At 47.1% G+C, this 22,160-nt stretch overlaps 1 protein-coding gene across 1 annotated transcript in view; it reads right to left on the bottom strand.

The window, feature by feature from the left end:
• The window catches only part of LOC116979239 (connector enhancer of kinase suppressor of ras 2-like), a 355,767-nt gene that overhangs the window by 207,156 nt on the left and 126,451 nt on the right, over positions 1 to 22,160 (bottom strand). The window contains exons 3-4 of the mRNA XM_033030831.1: positions 5,422 to 5,624; positions 2,032 to 2,119 (exon numbers count right to left, since the gene is read on the bottom strand). Of these exons, the coding sequence (XP_032886722.1) occupies positions 2,032 to 2,119; positions 5,422 to 5,624 (291 nt within the window). The remainder of the gene's footprint in view (positions 1 to 2,031; positions 2,120 to 5,421; positions 5,625 to 22,160) is intronic.

Genomic DNA, 22,160 nt, shown 5'->3' with positions numbered 1-22,160 from the left:
ACCTATGTCCTCTGGTTCTTGATTCCCACACCCTGATTAAGAGTATTTAGTGTTATGCAGTCATAGGGTTATGCAGCACAGAAGCAGGCCGTTTGGCCCACCCTGTCCATGCCAATCCGGTTAGCATATTGGGCTATTTCTATTTGCCAGCATTTGGCCCTTATACACCTGTCACACTGAGGCAACTTTTTCGGCGACTGTCATAGTCGTAGCAGGTTGCCGAAAAACCGCCAACTGGACCCCCCCCACGACAATGTCTTCGACAATGTCTACAACAACCTACCTCCTAGTCGACGGCACGCTACCGACAACCGGCGACCCATTCGGAAGTCCGCCTACGACTACACCTACGACAACCCACGTCCAACCGCGACAAGCTACGGCAAGGTAAGACAATTCAGTTGCCGGTACCTGTCGCCGGTTGACGTAGGTAGTCGCCAATGGAATTGACCAAAGTCAGCACCCGGCGACAACCAACGTCACCTGGCCACAACCTACAACAACACCCACATCAGGAGAAGTCAAGCTACGCTCATTGGCGTCAAGCCCACCGTCGCCGAAAAGTTTTAACCATTTCAAAATCCAGCGGCGACCAGAAAGACGCTATGACTCTTTGGGCGACTGAGGAGACTATTCACGACCATACAGACGACACCCCAGCAACCATGTGGCGACAGCCTAGTTGCCTGTAGTCGCCTAAAAAATCGCCTAAGTGGCATTAGTCCTCTAAACCCTTAGAGTCAGTGACTGGTGCAACCCATATATCTGTCCAAATGTCTTTTAAAAGATTCAGCATTGTCAAATTTATGTGAAACTTGACACAATTTAATATTGCGACCAAAGTTAAACTTTGCTTATTTAACAAATCTTTATTTAAATGTAATTACCCTCCAGTTTAGCAGGAAATATCTCACCCCTCACCTTGGTTCCGTTATGGGTTAAATTAGATTTATTTGTGGGATCTGGGTGAGCATTTTATTTTATACTACAGTTTAACCCAAAATTAAATGCACAGATTGCTCATTCCATTTTGTTTAATATTTTAAGTTTTTCAGTTGGCAAAGTCTAATGGGTGAAAATTGCTGTCTGAATCCAAAGGACAACAGCGAGAATAGAAGGTAGACAAAAATGCTGGAGAACTCAGCATGAGTTTCTCCAGCATTTTTGTCAACCTTCGATTTTTCCAGCATCTGCAGTTCCTTCTTGAACACAGCGAGATTAGATGTCAGATGTAAACTCAGTCATGAATCAGTATGGTTCCTACCATTCAAAGAGGGATTAGGACCGCTGGCTGTTTCTTGACAAATCGTGCCCCACGCCCCTCATGTGCAATGTCATCCAAGTGTCCCCTAACTCTCAGTCGGAAGAAGGGTCTCGACCCGAAACGTCACCTATTCCTTCTCTCCAGAGATGCTGCAGCGTAGATTTACAAGGTTAATTCCCGGGATGGCGGGACTGTCATATGCTGAGAGAATGGAGCAGCTGGGCTTGTATACTCTGGAGTTTAGAAGGATGAGAGGGTATCTTATTAAAACATATAAGCTCATTAAGGGTTTGGACACGCTAGAGGCAGGAAACATGTTCCCGATGTTGGGGGAGTCCAGAACCAGGGGCCACAGTTTAAGAATAAGGGGTAAACCATTTAGAACAGAGACGAGGAAACACTTTTTCTCACAGAGAGTTGTGAGTCTGTGGAATTCTCTGCCTCAGAGGGCGGTGGAGGCCGGTTCTCTGGATACTTTCAAGAGAGACTTAGATAGGGCTCTTAAAGATAGTGGAGTCAGGGGATATGGGGAGAAGGCAGGAACGGGGTACTGATTGTGGATGATCAGCCATGATCATATTGAATGGTGGTGCTGGATCGAAGGGCCGAATGGCCTACTCCTGCACCTATTGTCTATTGACCCGCTGAATTACTCCAGCTTTTTGCGTCTGTCTTTGGTTTAGACCAGCATCTGCAGTTCCTTCCGACACACATCCATAGGATAAGGGTCATTGTGCCTCAATATAATCCTGATGTTGATCACTTACCTGTTGGACAATGGTAGTGAGTTCCAGGCACAGCTGAACTATGTTGTTTTTGAGAAGTGAATATTCTGTCACACTGACAAATGGCGACCTGAAACAAAGAGTTGGTGAATTTCAACTGGACAATCTGCAGTTTATTTAACTACACAACCGAACCATTTTACTAGAAGAAATACAGGAACATCTATAGCGTAGTTCATAAAGCACGTTTCAATTAAATATATTCAAATCAACATCACAATTCATAGAGAACCAGAAAAACCTACAGCACAGAACAAGCAGGCCTCGTCTGAAGAAGGGTCTCGACCCAAAACGTCACCCATTCCTTCTCTCCAGAGATGCTGCCTGTCCCGCTGAGTTACTCCAGCATTTTGTGTCTATCTTCGGTTTAAACCAGCATCTGCAGTTCCTTCCGACATGTGGCCTATTCTAACTGGTCTGGCTGTGGTGAGTCCTTCAAAGAGAAATGGCGATGGGAATAGATACGACAGTGGGATTTAAGAGGCTTTTAGATCAGCACATGGAGGTACAAGGATCATGTGTGGGCAGAGGAGATTATTTGGCATTGTGTTCGGCACAGACATTGTGGGCCGAAGGGCCTGTTCCTGTGCTGGTCAGTGGGCACCTCATACCAAGAATGCTCCCCCACCCTCATCCCTTAAACGTCAGTAACTACTCAAGCCACCCCGGTCATTCCTTCTTCTCCCCGCTCCCGTCCGGCAGAAGGTACAGAAGCTTGAAAGCCCGCACCACCAGACTCAGGAACAGCTTCTTCCCCTCTGTTATTAGGCTTCTGAACGATCCCTCCATAAGTTTGTGTACTGTTCAATTCACCTCTACCCCCATTGAAGACATTGGGTCTTGTCTGAGGAACTGATGCGCTACAATGTTGAGAACTATATTCTGCACTCTGTATCTTCCCTCTGCTCTACCTATTGTACTCGAGTTTGAACTGATTGTTTCTACATATGGTATATCTGATCTGTTGGGATAGCATGCAAGACAAAGTTATTCATTGTTCCTCGGCCCCAGGCCTTCCTATTCCAGATCCATTACTGCAAGCCTCTCCAAACCAAATTCCCTCTGGTACCTTGTTTCCCAGTCAACCAGCCCAATAATACCCGCTGAGTTTCTCCGGCACTTATGTCTACCTTCGATTTTCCAGCATCTGCAGATCCTTCTTAAACACCAGCCCAATAATATCTTCCGGTCCCCAATAAATTGCTTCCTCATTGCCCAAACATTCTGAAAATATCTCCAATACTTGTCTCAATCATTGGTATTGCTACATCAGAAAGTCCAGCATCAAGCACTGCAGAATTAGACAGAGCACAGCCCTAGTTAGTGAAAGTCCCAATGGCCATTAACTTTCGATTGCAGCTACTGGGAGAATTTCTGTTCCAACATGCCTCTTTCCTTCGAATCCCTGAGACTTTGGTACAAATACAGATCTAGGGTTCAGAGGGATATGGACCAAATGCAGCCCACAACTCAGAATGTCAATTTGGTCAGCATGGATAAGGAGGGCCGAAGGGCCTGTTTCTGTGCTGTACAGCTCTATAACTTTAGATCACTTACGGGAATATCTGTCTCTCACGATATAGATGGAATTTCTTCAAAATTCTCCTTACCTTCTGGAACTGTCATGAGAGATTGGGTACTTAGATTAGATACTTTCGGAGATACCACATTTTAAATGTAACTTTATAATTAATAACACCACCCAGTTAAATTATCGAGGTAATAGAGAAAGATGCTGCGGACAATAATATCACAGGCTAGTAAAGATAAGAAGGTAGACACAAAATGCTGGAGTAACTCAATTGGTCAGGCAGCATCTCTGGAGAGAAGGAATGGGTGATGTTTCGGGTCGAGACCCTTCTTCAGTCTCCCATTCCTTCTCTCCAGAGATGCTGCCCGTCCCGCTGAGTTACTCCAGCATTTTGTGTCTACCTTCGATTTAAACCAGCATCTGCAGTTCTTTGCTAAAGATAAGAAGGGATAGGTTACCATGGTTTTGTTTAGAAGAAAGAAAGAAAAACTTTGGGTGTGCTGCATTTGGAGTCTAGTGTGCAGGTCCTCTCACCCCATTCATAAGAAGGTTGTGGAGGCTTTGGAAAGGATGCAGAGGAGGATTTCCAGAATGGTGACTAGATTAGAGAGTATTACCTATAAGGAGAGTTTGGACAAACATAGGTTGTCTGCTCTGGGACATTAACGGAACATTAGAGGTTTAGGGGAGACCTGATAGAAGTATATAAAGTTACGTGAGGTATTGATGGGGTAGACAGTCAGAATCATTTCCCCACAGTTGAACGGTCGAGGACTAGAGGGCATAGCTGTAAGGTAAGAGGGGGGAAGTGTAGATCAATTACTATTGCTGATTTGATCCATGTCTGGTTTTGCTATAGCTGACCCGATCCATAATCCATGTCGGGTTTCTACTATGTCATCTTGTGGAATGCGAGCAGCCATATTGTTTCGTTTTACCTAAGACTTCAAGCCTACAGTACCTATTGCTATGGTCTCTGTATGTATTCCTATTAAAGTACTTATTATGAAGTTTAATAATAGCACTTTACACATGGTGTCAGAAGTGGGATTTGCCAGTAGGAGCTCTTGGCATCTAACACAGGAAATACTGCTGCCTTACCCAGTTGGGCAGCGATTCAAAGGAGATGTGAGTGGCAATTTTATTTACACAGAGGGTGGTGAGTGCCTGGAATGTGCGGCCAGGGGTGGTGGTGGAGGCAGATCCGATAGTGGCGTTTAGATAAGTACATGGATAAGCAGGCAATGGAGGAATATGAATCGTGTGCAAGCAAAGGAGATCAGTTTAACTGCTATCATATCATATCATGCATGGACAGTGTGGGCCGAAGGGTCTTTTCCTGCTCTGCACTGTTCTAGGTTCTATGTGTAGGATGTGACCTTGGCATTATGACGAGCATAATTCTGAGTTGGAAGGAATTCACACATTGACTTCCGTTCTCCCTGTGGCCGCGTGGGTCTCCGGTGGATGCTCTGGCTTCCTCCCAAATCCCAAAGACGTGCGGGTGTGCGAGTTAATCGGCCCTCTGCAAAAAATTGCCTCCCGTGTGCAGGGGCGTAGATGAGAAAATGTGATAACATAGAACGGGTGCGAGCGGGCGATCGATGGTTGCCGTGGACTCAGTGGGATGTGGGGCCTGTAAATCCAGGCTGCATCTCTAAACAAAAGCAAAATTGCAGGAAATATCGGCACAGACGTGGATACCCAGTTTGTTCAAAGATTCACAAAAAAAAAAGCAGATTGGACGGGATCCTGGAGCCAGGACGAATGTTTAGTTGACTCACTGTTCAAACAACGGGACAAGATTCATTGACAATTGCCGAGGCAGAACATGAGCATACCTGTCCAGCCAAGCTAACAGACTCTTGGCAGCACCAATGAGGTCAACGACTGAGGTAAGGAAGTCATTCGGCAGCCTTCTGGATGCCCTTCCGTCGTAATGCCCGCTCCTCCGCCGACCTGTTATAAAGTTCTGTAGGTTTTTGGCTGAGGCATTCAACTTGTGGGAAAGTGTTCTGAGGTTTTCAGTCTCCAGCCCGTAGTTCTGACAGAGGAGAAACACATACGTTAGTTTTCGGCACTTGCAGTTGCAGATTACAAAAAAAAAGACACAAAGTACTGGAGTAACTAAACAGGCCAGGGGGCATGTTGACGATGATGTGTCTTCCAATCAATCAGTCAAAACTCTGATTTATAAAACACCTTTCACATTGCCAGAGTGAGTCCCACCGCAAGTTGGAGGAGCAGCACCTCATATTTCACTTGGATAGTTTACACCCCAGCGGTATGAACATTGACTTCTCCAATTTCAGGTAGTCCTTGCTTTCTCCCTCCTTCCCCTCCCCTTCCCAGCTCTCCCACAGCCCACTGTCTCTGCCTCTTCCTTTCTTCTTCCTGCCCCCCCCCCCAACATCAGTCTGAAGAAGGGTCTCGACCCGAAACGTCACCTATTCCTTCGCTCCATAGATGCTGCCTCACCCGCCGAGTTTCTCCAGCATTTTTGTCTACCTTCGATTTTTCCAGCATCTGCAGTTCCTTCTTAAACAATTCCCATGCTAAACACTTCTCAAAGCACTCTGCCACTGTTAGCGAACACTGTTGTGTTCTCGAGAGATGTAGCAGTCAATTTGTGAACAGCAGTCACTTTATGCCCGTCCCACTTAGGAAACCTGAATGGAAACCTCTGGAGACTTTGCGCCCCACCCAAGATTTCCGTGCGGTTCCCGGAGGTTGCAGGTGGTTGCCGGAGGTTGAAGCAGGTAGGGAGACTGACAAAAACATCCGGGAACTGCACGGAAACCTATGGGTGGGGCACAAAGTCTCCAAAGGTTTCCGTTCAGGTTTCCTAAGTGGGACAGGAGCATAGCTGATTTACCAATGCTGGTTGGGAAGTAAAAGTTGGCCAGGGACGTTTGTACCTCCTGCTCCACCTATACCACGTGATTTTACATGTCCACTGGATAGGATGGACAGGATCTTAGATTTATACCTTATCCAAAGTACAGTTGGAATGTGACATTGGAAAGTAAGCAATGCCTGGAATACAACATTGATGAAATACTTGATTGAGCTTTTGCACGTGAATATGCAGGAAAAGAAGGGACATGGATCGTATGCAGGCAGAAGTGACTAGATTAATTTGACATCATATTAAGCACAGACATTGTGGGCCAAATGGCCTGCTCCTGTGCTGGATTGTTGTCTGCCCTATGTTTAACATTGGCTGGCGTGAACAGATAGCAGATGTTTGGAAAATAGGAGATGGCACAGCCTTGATTATCAGTTTACTTTTTGAATTAGGGGATTAAGATTGACTGCCAAAAGACAATCATATCAAATCCTTGAACGTAATCACTACTTTGCTGTGTTATGGATAATAGATAAAAGCTGTCTGTCCAACAGAAACCTGTTTCCTGTAAAATAAATAAGAAAGCATCTTCGACATTATCAAAATAGTCTCCAAATACACACGTTCCCAGTTAGCTGAGGCAACAAACGATGACAAATTCTACATTTGCTCTTTAATGTTATTTAGTAGTTCCTCTGATAGGCGTAGAAATAAGGAACTGCAGATGCTAGTTCATCAGGAAAAGACACAAACTGCTGGAGTAACTCATCCCTAAAGTTACAGTCAGAAAGCATCCGTGGCGAACATGGATAGGTGACCCAGAGGGTTGTGGATCTGTGGAATTCTCTGCCTCAGAAGGCAGTGGAGGCCAATTCTCTGGATGCTTTCAAGGGAGAGTTATAATAATAATAATAATAATATATCTTTATTGTCATTGCACAGAGGTACAACGAGATTTGGAATGCAACTTCCATCCGATGTAATAACTTAATTAGCTAAAAATTTAGACACCCACTTTAGATAGGGGTCTTAAAGATAGCGGAGTCAGGGGATATGGGGAGAAGGCAGGAACAGGGGTACTGATTGTGGATGATCAGCCATGATCACAGTGAATGGCGGTGCTGGCTCGAAGGGCCGAATGGCTGACTCCCGCGCCTATTGTCTATTGCGAAGTTTCGGATTGGAACCCTTCTTCAGACTGAGTGTAGTCGGAGACAGTGGGACTAGTAACTTCAGATAGCCCTTGCTTTCTCTCTCCTAACACTACCTTCCCAGTTCCCGTTCTGTCTCCGACTACATTCTATCTTTGTTCAGCCCCCTCCCCCGACATCAGTCTGAAGAAGGTTCTCGACCCGAAACGTCGCCCATAGATGCTGCCTGTCCCACTGAGTTACTCCAGCATTTCAAGATTCAAGAAGTTTATTGCCATGTCAACAAGTTGATAGGAATGTGTCTTGGTTCGCTCTCAGACAGATACAATACAGTACAATACAACCACCACATACACCACAATAAATAATACAGACAATACTGTACGAAGGACAATATATACAGGAAGGACAGTACCCAGCAGCGTCATGTTAAGCGTAAGTGCAAGTGCAAAAGAAAGTGCAAAGTGATTAGTGCAAATTCAAATATCTGATGGCTTGGAGGTAGGTGCTGTCTCTGAAGCGAGATGTTTTACTTTTAATGCTTCTATATCTCCTTCCTGATGGGAGGAGATTAAAGAGGTAATGTGCCGGGTGAAAGTGGTCTGCTATGATTTTTTTGGCCTTTCTGGTGAGTCTTGTTGAGTAAAGTGATGTCACTGAGGGAAGTCTGCTGCAACCGATGATCTTAGAAGCTCGGCGCACTATTCTCTCCAGCCGAATCTTATCCTGCGAGGTTGTGTGACCATACCAGACAAGCATGGAGAATGTGAGTATGCTTTCTATGGTAGACCTATAGAAGTGGGTCATGGCTGGTCGACTGACCCTGAATATTTTTAGCTGCCGCAGGAAGTAGAGTCGCTGGTGGCACTTACTGATTATGAGACTGGTGTTGAGCTGCCATGATAGGGATTGATGTATGGTGGTCCCGAGGAACTTAAAGGAGGTGACCCTCTCAACCACCTCTCCATTGATGAAGAGAGGGAGGGGGGTGGCCTTCTTTCTGAAATCAACAACCAGCTCCTTAGTTTTTGAGATGTTAAGTATGAGGTTGTTGTTCTGTCTACCTGGGAAATAAAGGGATATGGATTATGTGCAGGCAGATGAGATTAGTTTAACGACATCATGTTGGGCGCAGGCATATTGGATGGGCGGGCCCGTTCCTGCGCTGTATTCTAGTATGTTCTATCGATGTTTACAGCATAGAAAGGGAAGTCATCTCTAGATTATCAGGTCTGATCATAGTTATACAGGGCGGCATGGTGGCACAGCGGTACAGTTGCCACCTTACAGTGTTTACAGCACCAGAGACCCGGGTTCGATCCCAGCTACGGGCGCTGCCTATACGGAGTTGTACTTTATCCCCGTGACCTGCGTGGGTTTTCTCCAAGATCTTCAGTTTCCTCCCACACTCCAAAGACGTACAGGTTTGTAGGTTAACTGGCTTGGTAAATGTAAAAAATAGTCCCTAGTGGGAGTAGGATAGTGTTAATGTGCGGGGATCGCTGGTCGGTGAGGGCTCGATGGGCCGAAGGGCCTGTTTCCGCGCTGTATCTCTAAACTAAACTACGCATGGAAACAGGCCCTTCGGACCAACTCAGCCATGCTGACCAGGATGCCCCATCTATGCTACCCATTTACCCACATTTGGCTCATATCACTACAAACCCGTCCTATCCATGTACCTGTCCAAGTGTTGTTCTAGTAACAGCCTCAACTATATCCTCCGAGTGAAAAATATGCCGCTAAGATTCCTATTAAATCTTGCCCCTCTAAACTAGGTCCTTTGGTTCAGCAATGCAAGTATATTTAGTTTAGAGATACAGTGTGGAAACAGGCCCTTGGCCCACCGAGTCCGTGGTGACCAGCGATCCCTGCACACCAGCACTATCCTGCACACACTAGGGACAACTTGCAATGTTACCCAAGCCAATCAACCTACAAACCTGCACATCTTTGGAGTGTGGGGGAAAACCAGAGCACCCAGAGAAAACCCACGTGGTCACAGCAAGGCAGTAGAAACTCCGTACAGACAGCCTGTAGTCAGGATCGAAACCGAGTCTCTGGTGCTGTAAGGCAGCAACTCTACCGCTGCGCCACCATGCAGCCCAGTTTATACACAGTGCATTCAGAAAGTATTCAGACCCCTTCACTTTTTCCACATTTTGTTAAGTTTCAGCCTTATTCCAAAAAGGATATTTATTTTAATTATTTTTTTTAAATCATCAATCTACAAACAATAACCCATAATAAAAAAAAACAAAAACAGGTGTTTAGAAATTTTTGCAAAGTAATTAAAAAGAAAAATATCCAGACCCTTTACTCAGTACTTTGTTGAGGCACCTATGGTGGCGATTACAGCCTCAAGTCTCCTTGGGTATGACGCTACAAGCTTGGCACACCTGTATTTGGGTATTTTCTCCTGTTCTTCTCTACTGATCCTCTCGAGCTTTGTCAGGTTGGATGGGGAGCGTCGATGCACAGCTATTTTCAGGTCCCTCCAGAGATGTTCGTTAGGGTTCAAGTCCAGGCTCTGGCTGGGCCACTCAAGGACATTCACAGACAATTCAGGCCAAAGAGTTCAATCTTGGTTTCATCAGACCAGAGAATCTTGTTTCTCATGGTATGAGAGTCCTTTAGGTGCCTTTTGGCAAACTCCAAGCGGGCTGTCATGTGCCTTTTACTGACATGTGGCTTCCGTCTGGCCACTCTACCATAAAGGCTTGATAGGTGGAGCGCTGCAGATATAGTTGTCCTTCTGGAAGGTTCTCCTATCTCCACAGAGGAACTCTGGAGCTCTGTCAGAGTGACCATCGGGTTCTTGGTCACCTCCCTGACCAAGGCCCTTCTCCCCCGATTGCTCAGTTTGGCCGGGCAGCCAGCTCTATGAAGAGTGGTTCCAAAGTTCTTCCATTTAAGAATGACGGAGGCTACTGTGATCTTCGGGACCTGCAATGCTGCAGAAATTGTTTTATACCCTTCCCCAGATCTGTGTCTCGACACAATCCTGTCTCGGAGGTCTACAGACAATTCCTTCATCTTCATGGCTTGGTTTTTGCTCTGACATGTACTGTCAACTGAGGGACCTTATATAGACAGGTATGTGCCTTTCCAAATTAGATAGATTAGATTAGATTAGATAGCCTTATATTGTCATCCAGACCGAAGTCTGAACGAAATTGAAGCAGTCATACATACAATACAATACAATAAAAAACAACAATAAACACATATTAACATCCACCACAGTGAGTCCACCCAACATCTCCTCACTGTGATGCAGGCAAAAGTCTTAGGTCTCCAGTCTCTTCCCTCCTCTTCTCCTTCTGCGCTGAGGCGATACCCCCCGGGCGATGTTACAAATGTCCCGCGGCTCAAACACCGCGGCCCGGGGTGGTCGAAGCTGCCGCTCACCAGTCCTGCTGACGCAGCCGCTGGCCCGCGGCCGAACCCCGGACTCAGGCCAACGCCGCCAGAACACCGTGCAAGCCACCGGAGCATCGTTCCAGCCCCGAGCCGGATCGCCGTCACGTGAGTACTGCCACCGTCTCAGCCTCGGGCTGGGCCGCCCCGACCGGGCACCGCTCCTCCCTCGGGCTGGGCCGCCCCGACTGGGCACCGCTCCTCCCTCGGGCTGGGCCGCCCCGACCGGGCACCGCTCCTCCCTCGGGCTGGGCCGCCCCGACCGGGCACCGCTCCTCCCTCGGGCCTAGCCGCCCCGACTGGGCGCTGCTCCTCCCTCGGGCTGGGCCGCCCCGACCGGGCGCTGCTCCTCCCTCGGGCTGGGCCGCCCCGACATGGGCGCCGCTCCTCCCTCGGGCTGGGCCGCCCCGACATGGGCACCGCTTCTCCCTCGGGCTGGGAACGCCGTACCTCCCCGAGCTCGGCCACTCCGACGGGAGCACCGTTCCTTCCTCGGGCCGGCTGTCCTCACAGGAGCTTCACAGCCCCTCACGGAAGCACTGTTCCAGCCCCGAGCCGGGCCGTCCTCACGGGAGCGAGCTCAGTGCGAGTCCTGGCGGGCTCTGCTTCCTGAGCCACGAGGTCGCCAGCTCCGCCATTAGGCCTCAGCGCAGACGGAGGCAGAGAAGGGGAATACGACATAAAAGTCGCATTCCCCCGCAGGGAGAGACACCAAGCCCCGTTTCAACCCCCCCCCCCCAAACAGAAACTAAAAACCAAAACTAGACTAACCAAAACGAAAATAAACAACCCAAAAAACACAAAACAAACAGGACTGCCAGAGAGCCGCTGCAGCGAGAGCCGCGCCGCCACTAATCATGTCCAAACAATTTAATTTACCACTGGTGGACTCCAATCAAGTTGTAGAAACATCTCAAGGATAATCAATGGAAACAGGATGAACCTGAGCTCAATTTTGAGTGTGATAGCAAAGGGTCTGAATACTTATGTAAATGTGATATTTCAGTTATTTCTTTTTAATTACTTTGCAAACATTTCTAAACACCTGTTTTCGCTTCTTCATTTTGGGGTATTGTGTGTAGATTGATGATAAAAAAAAATGTAATCCATTTTAAAATAAGGCTGTAACGTAACAAAATGTGGAAAGAGTGAAGGAGTCTGAATACTTTCTGAATGCACTGTATACCTATATTTCTGCATCAAATATTCATGCAATGCTTTCTGTCTCAGCCAGTCCATTTTTCAAAGGTTGTCTTGTTCCACAACTTGCAATAGCGAATTCATTCTTCCTGAGAACGGTCCATAACACCTCTCAGTGATATCTGGTTGGGATTATGAGAACAAGATGCAAGGACATAAATCATGGCCAACAGACACCAGCGCTGCACGAGCATGTTGCACCAAGATGGTGACACTGATGGATGCTTGTATTGATTCCACAATCTCCTTCTGTTTGCCGAGTCAACAACTTGCACTTTCAATCAGCAGAAAGACTCGGGGAGTTTCACAGGATTATAATCGGACTAAGAAAATCGACACCATGACAGCTGAGCAGAAACCTGGCCAAGGAGATAAGTCTTACACCGTGTCCTAACAGGCGATGGGGGAGGGGGGGTGAAGACTTGGTGAAGTATAAGCAGAAAGCCAGACTTTCGGATCTAGATTGCTGGAGATATTTTGCCTGTAAAAAAGAATAACGTTACCGCCGACCGAATGTCTTCATTATCTGTATATATTTGGTTCAATGGTGTTTTATCAACACGAGTTGTCACGACACAGTGAAATTATTTTTGCGTAAAGCACGCATGCACGAGTCGCCATATTTTGTCACCATTAACAAAATTTGCAAAGTGCGGTCCACGCGATCGATGTGGTGGGGCGGCTCCTGATCCAGGCGAGCCCCAGGCTGCAGTTGGGCCTCCTCCGTCGCCCTCGACTGGCTCGGCCCACCGCCCCACGTCCCTCTCCTCGCCCGCCACGGGGGCTCCTCCTGCAGCCGAGCTTGCGGGCGCTGGAGACATTACCCCGCTCCCTCTCCTAACCGCCCAATCCTCACCTCGTGGTCACCAGTGGCTCCCACATCCTCCGCTCCCCGGCCTTCGTGGCTGAGCTCGGCGGCTTCTGAGCTTCCCCCCCCCCCACAGGCCGCGGCACACCGGGTCTTCCATCATCCAACCACCGGGACACTACTGGGCATGTTCCGGCTCCACGGCACATCCCGGGAAACTTCTGACACCGCGGGTAGGTGAATGGTCAATCAATGGCCAATGGCCCTTTTGTTATCACATGTGCTGCATACAGTGAATTTTTTTTTTTGCGCAAGGTTCAGTAAAGTATTGTTATACCCAAATATACTCCCCGATTAGCACAAAGTCCACTGAAATTATCCATGCAAGAGTCGGCAGGTTTTGACGCCATTTTGATAGTCCGATCCAGTCCATGTGCTCGGTCCCCCGGCGCGGCGCCCGATCCAGGCGAGCTCCAGGCTGCTGCAGGGCCTCCAGCCGTTGCCTCTGTCTGCATCGTCCAGGGGTGCCAACCGCAGCCCACCTTGAGGGCGGGCACGGTGAGACCACGGTTCAGTCTCTCACCGGCCCCCTGCTCTCGCCCCCGCCATAACCGGCCCCCTCCGTCCTCCTTTCTGGTTCTCACAAGTTCATAAGTTGTAGGGGAGGAATGGGGCCAATCGGACCATCCAGTCCACTCAATCATGGCTGATCCATCTCAACCCCATTCTCCTGCCTTCTCCCCATAACCCCTGACACCCAGTGGCCAGGCTGGGTGGCTCCCCCTATAGGCCAGTCCTTCCCCTGGTCTTTTGCGTTTAGTCATTGGCTTTTGTTTGAATATCAGGCACTCAAGTCACATTGACATTTGGGCATGGATTTTGTTGTATGCTGGAATGAAGGCTTCTGAAAGAAAAATATGTTCTAAACCAGAATTGGCTTCCAGTCTCAACTATTGCAGATGGACACCAAAAATGACCAAACATCACTAATAGAGATGTGTAGGTGTGTAGGAAGGAACTGCAGATTCTGGTTTACACAGAAGGTAGCCACAAAAAGCTGAAGTAACTCAGTGGGACAGGCAGCATCTCCGGAGAAAAGGAATAGGTGAATTAGAGTCTCGACCCGAAACGTCACCTATTCCTTCTCTCCTGAGATGCTGCCTGGCCCGCTGAGTTACTCCAGCATTCTGTGTCTACCATTAACAGAGAGAATGATTGCAAGAACTTACCTTGTTGTGGTACTTTGGATTAGTCTGCTTTAATTAAAACAAAATCGACGTGTATTTAAAAGTTGCCTACTTACAAAATGTCCTGACAACACAACAGATTCACAAATTGTCTTTGAGAGAGTCCCACACAAGTCCAGTTCCACCATACGCAATTGACCAAATGTACTTGCAGGGCACATCTGGAATAATAAGTAATGCCTTGCCAATATTCTTCCAATTTCATAATTAAATACGGCACTTGAGTGCGACATCAAATTACATGCAGCACTGCATATCTGAGAACTCTACCCTGCACTCTATCTATTGTATTGGAGATTGCCTTGATCTTAATGTATAATATTATCCAATTTGACGATAGCATGCAAAACAAAGCTTTTCACTGTTCCCCGGTACACGTGATAATAATATACTTAAACCTAAGCTGAACCTAAACATAAAATGGCCAGTCATCACCAACTATTAGTGAGAAAGCAAGGACAGCATCAATATAATTTCTACATCGGTGAGACCAAGCGGAGGCTGGGCGATTGTTTCGCTGAACACCTCCGCTCGGTCCGCATTAACCAACCTGACCTCCCAGTGGCTCAGCACTTCAACTCCCCCGCCCATTCCGTATCCGACCTCTCTGTCCTGGGTCTCCTCCTTGGCCAGAGCGAGCAACACCGGAAATTGGAGGAACAGCACCTCATATTGGATAGTCTGCATCCTGGGGGCATGAACATTGAATTCTCCCAATTTTGTTAGCCCTCGCTGTCTTCTCCCCTTCCTCAGCCCTCGGGCTGTCTCCTCCCATCCCTCAGCCCTCGGGTTCCTCCTCCTCCTTTTTCCTTTCTTCTCCCCGCCCCACCCCAACCCCCCATCAGTCTGAAGAAGGGTTTCGGCCCGAAACGTTGCCTATTTCCTTCGCTCCATAGATGCTGCTGCACCCGCTGAGTTTCTCCAGCATTTTTGTGTACCTTCAATTTTCCAGCATCTGCAGTTCCTTCTTAAACACCTCAATTCAAGGTGTGTTGTTGCTTCAATATGGGCTTCTTCCTTGGAGCGCAGGCGGTTGTGAGGTGATTTTATAAAGGTATATAAAATCATGATGGGAATACAGAGGGTGAATGCACAGTCTTTCTCCCAGGGCAGAGGAATCACAAACACTGGACATAGGTTCAGGGTGAGAGGCGCAAGATTTAAGTGGCGGAGGGACTACTTTTTCACAAAGAGGGTTGTGTGTATATGTGACGAACTGCCAGATGTGATGGGTTGTTTGCTGAGGGCGGTACGGTGGTGCAGCGGGTAGATCAGCTGCTTCCCAGTTCCAGAGACCTGGATTCGATCTTGACCTGGGTGCTGTCTGTGTGGACATTGCACATTCTCCCTGTGACCGTTTGGGTTTTCTCCAGGTGCTCCGGTTTCCTCCACATCCCAAAGACATGTGGGTCTGTTGGTAAATTGCTCATTGGGTTTTGGGAGTGGATGAGAAAGTGGGATAGCATGGAACTAGTGTGGAAGGGTAATCGATGATTGGCATTGAGCCAAAAGGCCTGTTTCTATGCCTGTATCTCTAAACTAAACTAAACTAGACTAGACTAAACTAAACTAAACTAAACTAAACTAAACTAAACTAAACTAAACTAAACTAAACTAAACTAAACTAGACTAGACTAGACTAAACTAAACTAAACTATAGGCGGTGAACCTATCAAAGGACGTCAAAAGTTACGGGGAGGCAAGAGAATTGGTTTGAGAAGGAAGAATAGATTGAATGAATGAATGACGGAATGGACTTGATGGGCTGAATTGCCTAATTCTGCTCCTAATGATCTTATGATCAATTTTACTTCAATATAATATTTTTGTCATAAACAATTATCAAATCATGTAAATAAGTAACAAATTGGGCAAATTGTACAGATGACTGAACAGAAGCATTGATGAGTTAAACAGCTTGCATCCCTCTCTGATGTCGATGTTCAATTTCTGGTGAAAGACTGTCAAATGCAAACACAAACTCTGCTTCTGTCTCGTGCAGGAAGGAACTGCAGATGTTGGTTTAAACCGAAGATAGACACATAAAGCTGGAGTAGCACAGCCGGTTAGACAACATCTCTGGAGAAAAGGAAGAGACATAGACAATAGGTGCAGGAGTAGGCCATTCGGCCCTTCAAGCCAGCACCGCCATTCAATGTGATCATGGCTGATCATCCCCAATCAGTACCTCGTTCCTGCCTTCTCCCCATATCCCATGACTCCGCTATCTTAAAGAGCTCTATCTAGCTCTCTCTTGGAAGTATCCAGAGAACCTGCCTCCACCGCCCTCTGAGGCAGAGAATTCCACACACTCACCACTCTCTGTGAGAAAAAGTGTCTCCTCGTCTCCGTTCTAAATGGCTTACTCCTTATTCTTAAACTGCGGCCCCTGGTTCTGGACTCCCCCAACATCGGGAACATGTTTCATGCCTCTAGTGTGTCCAAACCCTTAACAATCTTATATGTTTCAATGAGATTCCCTCTCATCCTTCTAAAGGTGGTGTTTTGGGTTCAGACCAAGGATGGCTGGCTGACCAGCTGAGTCACTCCAGGTTTTTGTGTCTATCTTCGGTTTCTGACTCCGCAGGTGCTGCCTGACCTGTTGGGTGTCCCCAGCATTCAGTGTGTCAAAATTCCTCCTTTTTTATCTACTTGAAAGCCTGATTATCAGATGGAATTTAGTCCAATAAATTAGTAACTACAAGCTTCTTGTTGTTTTGAATTTTAATTTGCAGTCAAAGGATGCCAACTTGGTTGGAAACTTTCTCAGTCTCGAATGATTAAAAATATTAAGATGATTAAATTGGAGAAGGTATTTAGTTTAGTTTAGTTTACAGCGCGGAAACAGTCCCTTCGGCCCACTGAGTCCACACCGACCAGCGATCCCTGTGTATTAACATTACCCTACAGGACAATTTACATATATACCAAGCCAAGGACAATTTACATATATACCAAGCCAAGGACAATTTACATATATACCAAGCCAATTAGCCTACAGACCCGTGCGCTTTTGTTTGGAGTGTGGGAGGAAACCCACGTGGTCACGGGGAGAACGTACAAATGTTGCACAGACAGCTCCCGTAGTCAGGATCGAACCTGGGTCTCTGGCGCTGTAAGGCACCGAAACGTCACCTATTCCTTCGCTCCATAGATGCTGCCTCACCCGCTGGGTTTCTCCAGTATTTTTGTCTCCCTGGAGAACATGGACAGGTGATGTTTAGGGTGGGGAGCCTTCTTCAGACTGATTGTAATAGGGGGCGGGGGGGGGGGGGGGGGGGGGGGGGGGGGGAGAAAGCTGGAAGAGAGATGGGGCGGGGACAGAACCTGGCAAGTGATGGGTGGATACAGGTGTTAGGTGGAGTAAGTGACAAAGGCTAGAGTTGAAAAGGTGACACAGCTTCTGTTCCTGTGTACTTGACAGAATGAAATGAAGACATTTTATTATCGAACTTTAATTTGGCTGCATTTGGAGTATTGTGTGTAGTTCTGCACCCCACCCCCGCAGCCAATACAGGAAGGGTGTGGAGGCTTTAGAAATGTTTGTCAGAATAATGCCCAGATTAAAGCCCCTGTCCCACTTACATGTCCTTGGCACGCTAATTACGCGACCTCGTGGTCGCGTCAAGCCGCGACGGTCCCGCGAAGGTCGCGCATGACTTCATGCGGCCGCACAGCCGTCTGGAGCGCGTGACGTCATTTGAAGATGGACACAAAATGCAGGAGTAACCCAGCGGGACCGGCAGCATCACTGGAGAGAAGCAATGGGTGATGTTTCGTGTCGAGACTCTTCTTCAGTCTGAAAGAAGGGCCTTGACCCGAAACATCACCCATTGCTTCTCTCCAGAGATGCTGCTGGTCCCGCTGAGTTACTCCAGCATTTTGTGTCCATCTTCAATTTTCTTGGCCCCGTTCTGGGAGTAGAAGTGGGGGCGGATCCGGATCCGCAACGGCCGTGAGCCCCAGGCCGAGTTTGACGATCGTTTGCCTGCTTCTGCTGCTGTTGAAGGTGAGACGTTGCATCGCGCCAGGATCTTGGCCCGTCCCACTTTGGCAGTCAGTTATGCGACAGGCCGTTGGGGTGCGAAGATTTCATTCACTACAAAAATTTCGGAGCCCCGCGCGATGTTGCGCACAACTACATACCCCTCCGCACTTCTCAGTGGGACCGGCCCTGTGCGGCCATACGATGCCTGTGCGCCTCAAAGCGAAAACTTGGCCGCGTAATTTGCGTGCCAAGGACACATAAGTGGGACAGGCCCTTAAGGAGTGTTAGCTACATAACGAGGTTGACAGACTTGGATTTATCTCTCTGGAGCACCGGAGGTTGCAGGGAGACCAGACAGATGTTTATAAAATGATGAGAAGCATCGATAGGGAGAGACGGAGAGAACTAGGATGGAAATAGCAACTTCCAGAGGACATAGCTTTAAGGTGAGAGGGGCAAAGTTTAAAAGAGATGTGCGGGGCAAGTGTTTTTACACAAAGGGTGGTGGTAGCCTGGAACGCACTGCTAGGCGTGGTGGTGGAAACAGATACAAAAGTTTAAGAGACTACGCGAATGGCGGATAAGCAGGGAATGGAGGCATATCATGGTTAGGACAGGTTTGGAGGGATATGGGCCAAACACAGACAGGTGGGACTAGTGTAGCTGAGGCATGTTGGCCGGCATGGGCAAGTAGGGCCGAAGGGCCTGTTTCCATGCTGTGTGACTCTGTGACGTTATGACTATGATAAGGGTCATGTTCCGCCTCATGAGAGTTGGTCTTGGCATCACATCCGGCACAGACATTGTGGGCCGAAGGGCCTGCTCTCCTGTGTCGTACTGTTCTAGGTGCGAAATATAGAAAGCTGTTTGACATATTTTCTTTCAGGTGAGATTCAATTCAATTCAATTACCTCGGAGGGCTACTTATGTGACTTACTTAAGGCTGAACAAACCGTAACCTTATCACGATGTTTCTAGTTATGTAAATTTACACAAATTAATTAACAAGCTCGTTTCTGTTCAGCAAGACAGTAATATTTTCCTCATTTACGATGAAAGGAATTATGAATTCCGGTTCTGTGTGTTTGCCAGCATAATTTACTTCAATTAATGTTTAGTCTTTATCAGTCGTACAGACTCATTAGTCGCATTCATCCACACCCAAGTGGCATCTCAACGTTGATTTTAAAACAGTCACTTCTTTCCAGGTTAAATTAAGCATTAATTACTAAAACAAAACAAGTTTGTGCACCGTGCTAAAATATTAACATACGATGAGCATTTGACGGCAATGGGCCTGTAACTACTGGAGTTTAGAAGGATGAGGGGACACCTTATTGAAACTTACCGAATAGTGAAAGGCCTGGATAGAGTGGATGTGGAGCGGATGTTTCCACTAGTGGGAGAGTCCAGCACCAGAGGCCAAAGCCTCAGAATAAAAGGATGTACCTTTTAAAAAGGACATGATGAGGAATTTATTTCGTCAGAGGGTGGTGAACCTGTGGAATTCATTGCCACAGATGGTTGTAGAGGCAAAGCCAATGGAATCTCTGCCTCGGTGGAGGCCGGTTCTCTGGATGCTTTCAAGAGAGAGCTAGAAAGGGCTCTTTAAGATAGCGGAGTCAGGGGATATGGGGAGAAGGCAGGAACGGGGTACTGATTGGGGATGATCAGCCATGATCACATTGAATGGCGGTGCTGGCTCGAAGGGCCGAATGGCCCACTCCTGCACCTATTGTCTATTGTCTATTGACTCGGTGGGTCAAAAGGCCTGTTTCACATGCCGTATCTCTAAAGTCTAGCCTAATGATGAGTGTGAATGGGTGGTTGATGGCCAGTATGGACCCGATGGGTTGAAGGGTCTGTTTTCATGCTGTATCACTGAAGAACCACTTGTACCACCAGCAGGTGAAGTGGGTGGGGTGTTCCAGCTTTGAATCTTACAGCAGCTTGGCTTGTCTGCGGCTGTGTGCAACTGGAATCCCATTCCAATGGATGTGGGGAGAAGGTGGCACAAGTGCCAAGTATGTGCCACAGGCTGTGTGGATTTGGAACTTAGCCCAAGTCATTCAAGCCAGCACATATGCATAAAATGATATCATAATGAATAATTGATTAAAATGCAACTGGCTTACACTTTTAAAGATCAAAGTAATCATATGCAATTTATTCTATCTAATCTTGTCTTGTATCTGGACCTTGAGTCTGTAAAAGTAAGCAAGTATATTCTTAACCTAAACATTCTCCGATGAAGCTGCAGGAAAGCACATCTTCAGTCATTTCCAATCTCACGTCTACATGGATTAATGTAAGGCTCAAGAACAGCTTCATTCCCTCCGTCATCAGACTTCTGAACGGTCCTTCCTTCAACTAAGGTCCTGTCCAATTCACCTCTTCCCCATTGTGGACATTGGACTTTGTCTCGGGAATTGATACACTACTATGCTATATCCTGCACTCTGTACCTCTGTACCTATTGTGTTTGAGTTTGGCTTGATTGTAATTATGTATCTTTTTTTAAAAATCTTTTTTTCGCCTTCCATTGCCTCAGTGAGGAATGTGGAGGAGTCACTGTGGTGGATGTTTATGTTAAAATGTATTTTGTGTGTTCTGTTGCTTTTTTATTGGTATGGCTGTATGGCAAATCAAATTCCTCTTCTGTTGCAAAACATACTTGGCTAATAAAGTATGATTAGGATTGTGATTATTATCTGACCTGATTGGACAGCATGCAATAACAAAGCTTTTTGCTGTAACTCAGTACATGTAACAGTAAAAAATCTCAACCTAAACATTCCTGAACGCATTACCTATTCAGATAGACACTAAAAGCTGAAGTGACTCAGCAGGACAGGCAGGAACTCTGGAGAAAAGGAATGGGTGACGTTTCGGGTCGAGACCCTTCTTTGGTCTATCTTCTGTTTAAAGCAGCATCTGCAGTTCCTTCCTACACACTACAATGCTGAGAACTATATTCTGCACTCTGTATCTTCCCCTTTGCTCTACCTATTGTACTTGAGTGTGATGTGTTTGTATTAATGTGTAGTATTATCTGATCTGATTGAATAGCGTGCAAAGCTTTTCACTGTAACGGAACACGGGACAATAATGAATCTAAACCTTAACCTACTGTAACTACATTACAAAGACACTTGAGCCGGTACATGGATAGGAAAGGGTTAGAGGGATATGGGCTAAATTCTTGCTATTGAGGGAGTGCAGCGTAGGTTTACAAGGTTAATTCACTGGATGGTGGGACTGTCAATTAGAGGGATATGGGGGAGTCCAGAACCAGGGGCCACAGTTTAAGATTAAGGGGTAAGCCATTTAGAACGGAGACAAGGAAACACTTTTTCTCACAGAGAGTGGTGAGTCTGTAGAATTCTCTGCCTCAGAGGGCGGTGGAGGCCGGTTCTCTGGATGCTTTCAAGAGAGAGCTAGATAGGGCTCTTAAAAATAGCGGAGTCAGGGGATATGGGGAGAAGGCAGGAACGGGGTACTGATTGGGGATGCTGAGCCATGATCACATTGAATGGCGGTGCTGGCTCGAAGGGTCGAATTGCCTACTTACTCCTGCACCTGTTGTCTATTGTCTATTGTCTAAATGTGGAGCAAAGGAGACTAGCTTAGATGGGGCCATTTTTATCACGTTACTGATTTAGACACAAGGAACTGCAGATTCTAGTTCACAAAAAGAGACACAAAGTGCTGGAGTAACTCAGTGGATCAGGCAGCATCTCTGGAGAACATGGATGAGTGACGATTCGGGTCAGGACCCATCGAGGCCGTCACCTCCCCTCCAGTTTTCTCTCCCCCCTACTCCAGGAGGGAGCTATGAAGAAGGGTCCCAGCCTGACACGTCACTGATCATCCACCACCCACCCGTTCACACTAGGTCCATGTTATCCCACTCTCTCA

Source organism: Amblyraja radiata, chromosome 12, assembly GCF_010909765.2.
Source record: "Amblyraja radiata isolate CabotCenter1 chromosome 12, sAmbRad1.1.pri, whole genome shotgun sequence".
In the NCBI taxonomy this organism is placed as follows: domain Eukaryota; kingdom Metazoa; phylum Chordata; class Chondrichthyes; order Rajiformes; family Rajidae; genus Amblyraja; species Amblyraja radiata.
The sequence above is the reverse complement of the archived record's forward strand: the minus strand, read 5'-3'. Positions and strand labels throughout refer to the sequence as shown.